We start from the raw sequence: 11,465 nt of genomic DNA on the forward strand, positions 1-11,465 counted from the left end.
GCCAGTACCGCCAGATTGGCCCTCTGCCGGTGGCACGTAAAAAGCACCCACTACACTCTCGGAGTGGTTGGCAATAGGAAGGGCATCCAGCTGTAAAAACTCTGCCAGATCAGATTGGAGTCTGGTGTAGCCATCTGGTTCGTCAGTCCCCAGTCAAATTGTCCAACCCATGCTATCATAGAAAGCAGACGTTAAATGATGATGATAATAAAACCATCATCTGCCAGGTGCTTGTCATGTCCAGGAGTTGGCTTGCCAAGACTCTCCAGTTCCCTCTGTGTTGTGCTGCATGTAAACAATCAATCAGGCTCTTGTTTCCACTCCTTTCTTTGATGCCATCAGTTCATAAACCTTTTTGACAGCCTTTTGCTCTCTTTCTTTCTGCACTTCCTGCTCAGGTGATCTTTATTAGCAACTCGTAGTGCATTGTATGGTCCAAAACATGATGGCTTTGTGGACTTCATTCATGATAACATCATGGTGTAACCATGACTAATGTTCTGGTGGTCTGAAGAACTAGCCTTCAGATCCTCATGGAATAATTTTGTAGATTGGATTTCAGCTGTGTAAGTGTAGATATTCTAAGTAATTCATATGGTTGCTAAACTGCCATATTGTCATAGGTCCCCATGTTATATCTGCTATTCAACAATGAGATGTAATATTGCATTTCTTCAGTCAGATGACAATGGGGATGGAGTGAGGAATTTGTGAGCTGTACAGTAAATGTTATTGTTTTTCTCTCATTCCAGTGGAGGTCGAAACAACAAAACTTTCAAGCCAAAGAAGAACATTCCAGAAGGTACACATCAGTATGATTTGATGAAACATGCTGCTGCCACTTTAGGTAGTGGCAACTTGCGTATGGCTGTGCTGCTACCTGAAGGGGAAGACCTTAATGAATGGGTTGCTGTCAATAGTAAGTAGCCTCAAGCCACATAACTCTTCTCAGCTTCTTATCTCATTTTAATTTCAATGTTTTGTCTTGTACATGTCTTTACTGCCACTCCACATTATTCTCTTGATTCTATCTCTTTCTGTCTATATATATATATATTTATATATATATATATATATATATATATATATATATATATTCAAATTACGATGAAAGTAAACAAACAAACAAAGTTTGCTTTAGAAGTGTTGAGATGTCTTAGAATGTTAAAGAAGTGATTTTTTAAATTCTCATATGCAGGATAATGCTAATAATATAGCCTGAACAGGATAAACTACCCCTATTTTGCAGAAAAAAATGTTGGTGGCCAGCTATGAGACTCAAACTCACACCCCTGTGATTACACGTCACAGATTATATATAAGAACAGTAGTAAATAATCAGTAAATATACAAATGTATGTGCTGGCATGTTTTCTAGATAAACATGTATCTCATCCGTTTGGTGCTGACCTACCACCTCTTGAAAGATCCATTTACATATTCCTTTTTTTTTTTTTTTATTCTACTGTCTAGTTTGTACTTTATACAGCAAGCAATAACAATTGAGAGCCTGGAGAATGTAAAGAGTCGAGGTGCAGCATCTTTTTTGACAATCTATCAAGACAGGAAGTTTCAAGATCCCTATTTGAAATTGAAAATGAACAAATTATTTTTTTGAAAGCCTTGTGTAAATAAGATATATACAGAGAGTGAAAGTAGATTTTGTTGCAAAAAGAAAACTTCCCAAATATATAGGCTTTCTGCAGAAGACTGGAAATGAACATCTTTTCTATAATGGTAATGCTCGTTTATGTGGAGGCACAATGGCCCAGTGGTTAGGGCAGCAGATTCGCGGTTGGAGGATTGCAGCTTCGATTCCCAGACCAGGCATTGTGTGTGTTTATTGAGCAAAAACACCTAAAGCTCCACGAGGCTCTAGCAGGGGGTAGTGGCGACCCCTGTTGTACACTTTCACCCCAACTTTCTCTCGCTCTTTCTTCCTGTTTCTTGAGTAATGCTGCGATGGACTGGCGTCCCGTCCAGCTGGGGGGGGGGCGCCGTAAAAGCTGGGAAACGGGGCCCATGAGCCTGGCTAGGCTTTAAAAGGGTGCATAAATAAATAAATAAATGCTCGTTTACAATTACCATGTCCTGTTGAGACAACAGCACATATATACATACATAAATATGCATGTTTATATATATATATATATAGATATAGATATATGCAACAGGCTTCTTTACATTTCCATCTATTAAATCCACTTTCGTTGACCCAGAGCTATAATAGAAGACTATAGTGCCCAAGACACTGTGCAGTGGGACTAAACCCAGGACTATATAGTCAGAAAGCAAACTTCTTAACCATGCATCTAAACACACACACAAAGCAACAGACTGCTGAAAGACAGGAAGCTGCACGTTTTTATTTTTTGGAAACAATATATATAGATAGATGAATGCACATACACCATATTTTTATAAAATACATATTTCTGTAGATTTTTGTCTCACTTGACAGATTACAATGATGTTTTTGTAGTTCAATATAAACACACTTTAGCTCCCTAAATAAAACTGTCTCTCTCTTCTCTCGCCATCTTTCATCTTCCTCCTCTCTCTCACTCCCCCTCCCCTTGGATGAACCATTAATGGGAGAAAGGGATTCTCAGCTGTAAAAACAACAGGAACTCCCTTCTATATTAGTAAATATTTAAGTAAATAGATGAATAATAACTTTGAACAGGCATCAAATTTTAAAATATTTAAATATTAAATCATAGCATTTTTATATCACAGGGTTTCACTTCTGATAAATGTAGCTGAGCTGAGGTGACATAGTTTTGATTTAGTGCTGCCTTTCAGTGGAGTGGGGCATAAATAAGAAACAAGCAGATAAAACTTGCAATAAAATTTTAATTGAAACTTCTTTTGTGTTAACATCATTATTGTTTAACATTAGTTTTCCATGCTAACATGGTTTTGACCATTTGGCAGGATGGGCTGCATGACTGCATTGAGCTCCACTATCTGCATTGGTAGGATTTTTACAGCTGGATGCCCTTCTTAATGTCAACCACTTTACAGGGTGTAAAGTGTAAAGACCACCTTCGGTCACAAATGATTATGGGATTGCTTCTAGAAAGTTACCCTCTGAGACACAAGTCCAGGCAAGGTTGTTTATGGAAAGCCAACAGTCATCCATGCTTACCAGCCTCATCTCTAAACACTACCAATGTTATCTAAGGGGAAAACAAAGGTTGATACCGCTTGACACCAGTGACATTGCAACTCATTTCTACAGTAATGTGAAATAAAGTGTTTTGCTCAAGAACACAATGCCATGCCCAGTCCAGTCCAGGAACAGACTTCACTATCTCATGATTGTGAGCCTGACACTCTAACCACTGAGTCATGCACCTTCCCTGATGTATTGGCTACTTTTTCTCATGACACTGGCACTAGTGAGGTCGCCAAGTAACTTGCAAGACAAAGCAAAAGGAAAAAGTTCCTCAATAAAGTGGGATTGTAGTTGAAGGGAAGGTGGCTTTATGCCAGGTGTTGAGAGGGTATGATAGAGAAATAGGTATGATGCATGGCTAACTCACATTATATTGGAGTGGGTTGAGTAGCTGGAACAAAGATTTTGCTGACAAGTTGTCAGTGTACTTGTCAAGATACAAGAAGGTGAAGATAAGTGGATAGGTTAATAAGAGTGAAAGATGGTTAGAGAAGGTGGATAGAGGTAAATGGGATGAATGGTGTGGTCAGTGATAAATATCAGTATGGAGGTGAAAGTAAAAGAACTATCTCAGGAAGGAGGACGAGGAGGAGGTGATAAGTAGAAGTATAGGAAAGGTGGAGAGCAGCAGTATAATAAGCCTGTAAGAAAATCCAAAAATAGGGAAATATTGTGTAGGTGGGAGAGGTGGACAGAGATGGAGGACAATGGTAGCAGGGCATCAGTTGTGTGTATATATAAGCTTTGACTCTTATTTCTAGCAATACTGGTGCTGATTAGTGCCCTTTGTCACTTTAATAACATATGTATTTCTGTCTTTAGCTTATAAAATTGTGAATTGGCCACCCATATTATTTATAATATTCACTTTTACTGTTTATGAAACCAGTGTATGATTTCAACGGAAATCTTATAAACTGTCATGGCGAGCTGAGTTTAACTCTGGGCACAGTGAGAGCCACTGATGAGCATTAAGGGGCATAAGCATTAAAATGCAAAATCATTGATGATCTGGCTATATCTGCTGCTGTAGAGAGCTTGCCTCCATTGTCAGTCATTAAGATAATGCTTGCCATGGCTATTGAGTTGTTTTGATTCCTATTTCTAGCAATACTGGTGCTGATTAGTGCCCTTTGTCACTCTAGTGACATATATATTTCTTCCTTTAGGTTGTAAAATTGTGAATCAGTCACCCATTTTATTTATATCTATATGTATGTGTATATATAATGAGAGTGCATAGTGGTTTGGGTGTTGCACTCATGATCATGGACCCAGTTGGTACATTGTGTTCTTCAGCAAAACACTTCATCTCTGTTTGCTCTGGGGTTACTTCAATACCTTATGTGTGGTACATCATGCACCTGTTTGGGCAACATCAGTTTGGAGTAAGCTTATGTGTAGTGCATACATTTGATCACTGTAAACAAATTATTTGTGTGGGTCGTTCAGCAAAAGCTGAACACTTATACGTCATCTTTGATAAGAGATTCCGTTACACACACACACACACACACACTCACACACACAAACTTTGGAATGCAAGGTTTCGTCTTGACATTAATATTTTGTAATATGTTTTTTTAACCGACACAACCACATCTCCTGCTCTTCCTCCCCTCTGTCTCCTGTATCATCACCACCATTATTATTAAGGCAGCAAGCTGGCAGAATCATTACTATGCAAGACAAAATGCCTAGCAGCATTTCTTCCAGCTTTGTTCTGAGTTCAAATGCTGCTGGGGTTGATGTAATCAACATATCCTCCTCCCCCAAAATTGCTGGGTTTGTGCCAAAATTTGAAACCATTATTGTTACTGGCAGAGTTGTTAATGTCAGACAAAATGCTTAGTGGCATTTGTTCCAACAACTTTTGCTATTCATCCTTTGAGGCCCAATAAAATAAGTATCAGTTGAAAAATGAGGTCCATGTAATCAACTTAAATTGCTGGCTTTATGCCAAAATTCAAAACCTTTCCTATTATTATTATTATTACTATTCAACTGCTCTTCTCTCTCCGTTCCTCTTTTTTCCACTGTCGATCATCTCCTTCCCCCACCCCACCCACTGTATCACTGCTCACCCCTCAACCCTACCCAATTTCTACAGTTGTCACCTACACTTCCCTGCTTGCTTATCATACCTCACCATTTTTTCTTCACAATACTTACTCTCTTACTCATTCTCTGTTTCTAACCATTTCTCACACTCCCATACACTCTTGCAACCTCTACCCTCTCGCACTTCCTGTTTTATCCCCACTCATTTCTACTCCCTTCCTATCTTGAGTAACTGTGAAGCTAGTTCCCCTTCCCCCCTGCTGCAAGAAACCTGTTGTTTTCTGGCTCCATGTTTCACTACTTTATCCCCTTACCATCCCATTACATAAAGCTGCCATATTCTCTATTGTAATTCCCATTTAGTTGAAGAGGGTCTTAGTCTTGCAGGCTGCATAGTGACATGCTGTAAAGTGGTTGGCATTGAGAAAGATATTCAGCAATAGAAACCATGTCAAGGCAACTATTGGAGCATGAAGCAGTCTTCAGATCCATCTCAAAGCATCCAATGTACGCCAGTATGGAACATGTTTGTTGAATGATGATGATGATGGTGATTGTTTTAAATGTTTAGTTCTAACTCTTGCTTCTTTTTAAATTTCAGCTGTTGATTTCTTTAATCAAATTAACATGCTATATGGAACAATCACAGAATTTTGCACGGAAGAGAGTTGTGCAGTAATGTCCGCCGGGCCAAAATACGAGTACCACTGGGCTGATGGTCAGACTGTGAAAAAACCAATCAAGTGCTCAGCCCCCAAATATATTGATTATCTGATGACCTGGGTACAAGACCAGTTAGATGATGAAACATTATTTCCATCTAAAATAGGTAAATGATTTACATCTTCTATCAATAAGAATTGTTATTCCCACCCATGCCAGCATGGAAGGTGGACATTAAATGATGATGTTTGATGTAAAAAAATAATAAAATCTTTCTCTTTGAGAACCTGACCAGAATTAATAACCATATGAAAAATGTCTTGTATGGATCTAAATAAATTAGTTCAACAAACGACCTTACATACCTCATTTATTTCATTTTAATTTTATTAAGACACAGGCATGGATATGTGGTTAAGAAGTTTGCTTTCCAACCACATGGTTTCAGGTTTAGTCCTGCATGGCACCTTGAGCAAGTATCTTCTACTATGGCCCCAAGCTGGCCAAAACCTTGTGAGTCTGAAAGAAGCCCATTTTTTCTGTTTGCATTTACTTGACATTACATGCCTGTTGTAAATGAATATCACTGTCAACAAGTGATGTCATTCTTGAAAAATATGTCTAGTCATGGGAAAATATTACCTTGCTTGGAAACAGGTTAGGTAGCAACAGGAAGGGATTTGAACTATAGAAAATCTACCTCATTAAACTCTACCCATCCTATGCAACCATGCAAAAAATAGGTGTTAAAACAACAATGGTGTTGATGATAATGATGATTCACTAATTATTTTCACTTAAATTAGGCATCAAAATCTCATGTAATGTTTTGTATTTTATGTTAAATTGTTACTAGGATGTGTTGTAGTGCCTTTAGCATTTTTAGGCTCTTTTATAATGTTGTGGGTTAGAAGTTGAAGAGATTGTTGGAAATATATAGTTACAGAGGTGTTGAACAAAGATTAGTATGAGGTTTGTGCTGTTGCATAACCCCTGGTCAACCATGAAACAGCAGACCTAGAATCAGTCTTTCCAGATACAACCATTCTTTGGTGGTGATTGGTAGGGGATATATCTAAGACTTCATTATCAATGTTCTTTCTTTATTTCAGACAATTTCAGGTAGATTTAGCTGCTATTTTTAGTAAGTCAAGTGACGGTGTTGAGCTTCCTTGTTAAGTGCATCAAGCAAATTAAAAGTGAGAGGTGGGGTATATTAGGGAAAGAGAAAATAGAGGGTTACAAATGATAAGTCAAAGATTGTCAACTGTTTGGGAATGGACATAATCTTATAGGGGCAAACATCATTTATCATCTATATTCCATGCTGATATATGTTGGAGGTTTTGACAGGATTCAACCAGTCCAAGGACTGTATCATGTTCCACTTTGACATTAGGGAGAGCATCCAGCCATGGAAGCTAGGTCTACCACTTCACAGTGTATACTTTTTTCACACCACCAACACTAGTGAAACTGTCATGCAGCTTGTACAACTATGAATCCCTGATAGAGGCAGCTTTATGCTAGATGAAGGGTTAAAGTATGAGGGAAGGAGCCAAAGCAGAACAGTTTTTTTGTAAAGAAGCTACATGTCTACCCACATTTTAGAAGAGAGGGTGAAAGTAATCAGGGTGGACCCGGGAAGAGATAAAAATAGTGGTGGATGGGTGAACACTTAAGATATGGGGTGAGTAGAAGTGGAAACAGAAGAACCAGAGAGTGTGGATGAGTTGAAGTTGTAAGAGTGTTTGGAACAGTGATAGATGGAGAGAGGGTAGAGGGTAAAAATAATGAATGAAGAACAAATGTTGAGTGGATAAGTAAGGGAAGCAGAGAATAGTAGGTGGCAACTGTAGTGATTGGACAGGGTTGGTGGAGATAGTTTAAGTTTGGGTAACCAATGAGGCTGAAGAGTAGCAGAATAAAAGTGATGATATATTTTTTAAAAATTTTATTTAAAAGTTGTCTTCAATGTGTAAACTAACATTACCAATAACTTAAAAGGTACTCATAATCCCAATCATTTAATCCATTAATTGAAATAGTTTTCATCATTAAACTGAAATTTGAAACCTTGTCCTGTTAATCGAAAGTCTAAAAGTCACTTAACCTCTTATAGATTGTTGTTAATGTGACTTTTTTCCTTCTTCTTGCAGGTGTACCATTCCCAAAGAATTTTTTGTCAATAGCAAAAACTATTCTGAAACGCTTGTTCCGAGTGTATGCACATATTTATCACCAACATTTCAGGGAAGTGGTGCAGCTGAGTGAAGAAGCCCACTTAAACACATCGTTCAAGCACTTCATATTCTTTGTCCAGGAATTTAACTTGATAGACCGTCGTGAACTTGCTCCACTGCAGGAACTTATAGACAAACTAACCAGTAAAGAAAGATAAACGCCACTAAAATGCATGCATACAAACACAAACATAGACACTGGCACAAACACTTTTAACATGTTGCTACACCCGTAAACCAAAACTTATGCCATTCTTTCCTCCAGATTTTAAGCTGTGAGACTGAGCAAAAAAAATAAATTAGAGAACATTTTTTTTTTCTTCTGGAGGTAACAGATTTACTCAAACTGAAACAAAAAAAAATTGCAGGCAAGGGATTATCATGGGCAAGGGATTATTTTTATTGCATTCTTTATATACACTGCTGTTCCTGAAGAGGAAAGAATGAAATGGTAATAGTGGTGCCAACATAGGCCCCAAAAAAACACTGACAGATTGTGACGGAACTCTGATGCATTCAGTGTAATTCTTTGCTTATGCTGTGTGCTAAAACTCGAGTTTTTTCTTTGTAATACGCACATAAACACTCACACACACACACACACACATATATCCATTTAGCTTTAATCTCTCAATAACAGACATAGCCTGTAGTTTTTCTGCAAATGTTTATTTATATGCCTTTTATTTTTTTTATTAAGTGTAAAATTCATAAGATTTTCAGCTTTCTGTTCTTTTTGTTTGATCCAAGTTTTAGTTTTGTTTTCTAAATTATAATACATATTTAAAATTCTAAATAGGAAATTTTCTCCCGTTTACTTAACATGTATATGTGTGGGTCTTGGTTTGATTTTTTTCATTCCTGTTTTGTTTTTTTATTTTTTGGGGTTTTTATGTTTTTAGAAACTTTCAAGACATCTGATCCAATCTCAATATTTTTTTCATCTTGAGTTTGTTTCGAGATTTATCAGCAACCAGATATAGATTGCAAACTGTGAAAGCCAGTGTAGGTATTATATATATATATATATATATATATATATAATATACACACACGCACACTATTTTTTATTTGTAGATTAATTATTCTACCAAAGATTTCATGAAGAAAGTCTCATCCAACATGGAGACCAATCACCAACATTCTTAGGTCGACCATTTGAAAAATTGTAAAATGCTTTACATGAAACCATTAGTAGAATTGTTAATCTTCAAAAAAGAATATTTATCCACCAAATTCAGTGTTCATCACTGTCATATATATATATATATATATGTATGTATGTATGTATGTATGTATGTATGTATGTGTGTGTAAGATTGTTTCTATGTACATGTCTAACAAGAGAATGGTGAAGTTGTTTTAGTATATCATTTCTCTTGTTTATCAGCTTTTTTATTTTTTTGTTTTGTTTTTTATTTATCAACTCAAAGAATTATAGAATTCTCATTCTAAAGCTTGGAATCTAGAGTGAGTTTGCATGCTTTGTCTACAAACTTCAGTTCTGCCCCCAAGCAAACCAACAGCTACTGTGAGAAAATAAAAATGAATAAATACAACATACATTTCTAAGAGATCTATGCTAACATTTCAACAAATTTACAAAAAAAAAGGCAAAAAAGAAAGAAAAAAGTTAGGGTTTCAAAGAGGAGTGTTGGACTTTTTTAATTTTTTTTTTTTTTGATGAGATGGCAAAAATATTGTTTTCTAAAACAAATAATAATAATAATATACTAAAATAAAACAAAATAAAAACACAATACAGGAAAATTTGGTTTATCAGCTAATTTGAGTTTTAGTTTTTAGTGTGACCTAACTGCAAACATTGTTAATGAATGGAGTAAGGTTATCGCTACAGTTGAATGGCTTCATGTGACTTTTTAAAATTTCAGCTTTCACACTTGCTTGTTAGCAAATAATGAAATTTGTAGAGTTCATCATCACCATCGTTGTTTTGACATCCATTTCATGTTTACAATGGGTCAAGCAGAACTTGTTGAAGCAGATGTTTCCAAGCAAGGTAATATTTCTTTATGGCCAGACATGATTTTCACGGAAGACTGATAGTGAACAACCTCACTTGTATTGATGGTGCTTATTTACAATCAACATGTAATGTCAAGAGAAGAGGGGCCACATACACACAAGTTTCTGTCTACCAAATCCACTTGCAACTATATGAGAAGACACTTGCCCAAGGTGCCATGCAGTGGGACTGTGAACCCATCATGTGTGTTTGTATCTCCTTGTCTTGACATTGTGTGATTGTTGTAAATGGGTATTCTTATCATACAAGCAGTGTCCTTCATTTCTAATCTTCCATGAAAACATCTCTGGCCATGAGAAAATATTACCTTGCTTGGAAATAGGTTAAGATTGGCAACAGGAAGGGTATCTGGCCATAGAGAAATCTATCTTAATAAATTCCATCCAACCCATGCAGGTATGGAAAAGTGGATGTTGAAATGATTATGATGTTCTCTGTAAATGTTTACATTCTGTGCTTCATATGAAAATCACTGGGCCAAGGTTGGTTATATTTCTTGACATTTCCATTAACAAATTGTCTGGTAGTTCTGTGCTTTCAAAAACAAGTGAAATGAAAACAACCTTACTTGAAAAACAAGTAAATTAGTGACAGAGACATTCAGCTTTAAAACAATGTTCCAGTATGTATTCGTCTAACCCAAAAATGAACAGAAAACAAACTAAATAGGTTGAAGTACTATGGCGTGAATATATTTTGATTACTGTAGTACTAATTATAAATCCAGCTGTTGATCTGTAAAATAAAAATAAAGAGCAGTTTTTGGTAAAGATTTTATTTCATGGGATGTATGCAAAACAGCGAGAATACAAACAATAGTATACCCATTCTTAATATGTTCTGACAGATCCGAATTTGAATATCTGATTGCTGTATTTTTCACCACCAGAGAACACCACTTCTATTTTGATGTGTGTCCATAATACACCTAATTCACCAATGTAAATGAACTTTGAAACACTAGTATTTCAACTGCTTTGTCTCTCCTCAGTCAAAGCTACCCTGCCAGACTGTGCAATCATTTTGTTTATAGAAATTAACCAACAAATTAATTGCAGATGCATGCTGATGTATGCTAAGCCGAAAATTACTCATGGGTGCATATAGAACAGCAAAAATCCAAACAATAACAATATCTATCTTTATTGTGTTGTGAAAGATTCAAATGTAAATATCTGACCATTGTTGTTTTTGCTTTGTGTATGTCATTGTAGATTACCTCTTTACTTTAGATGATGTATATTTATAGCAAACATCATTCACCAGTGTA

General features: G+C 36.4%; 1 protein-coding gene across 4 annotated transcripts in view; it reads left to right on the forward strand.

Annotated features, from left to right (window-relative positions):
• Positions 1-9,918, forward strand: part of LOC106869691 (MOB kinase activator 1B) — a 76,373-nt gene extending 66,455 nt beyond the window's left edge. For all 4 annotated transcript variants that reach the window (XM_014915526.2, XM_014915528.2, XM_014915523.2 and 1 more), the window contains 3 exons: positions 753-919; positions 5,844-6,071; positions 8,065-9,918. In XM_014915526.2, the coding sequence (XP_014771012.1) occupies positions 753-919; positions 5,844-6,071; positions 8,065-8,306 (637 nt within the window). In that variant the 3' untranslated portion in view covers positions 8,307-9,918. The remainder of the gene's footprint in view (positions 1-752; positions 920-5,843; positions 6,072-8,064) is intronic.
• Positions 9,919-11,465: the final 1,547 nt, after the last annotated feature.

Source organism: Octopus bimaculoides, chromosome 2 (genome assembly GCF_001194135.2).
Source record: "Octopus bimaculoides isolate UCB-OBI-ISO-001 chromosome 2, ASM119413v2, whole genome shotgun sequence".
Classification (NCBI taxonomy): Eukaryota; Metazoa; Mollusca; class Cephalopoda; order Octopoda; family Octopodidae; genus Octopus; species Octopus bimaculoides.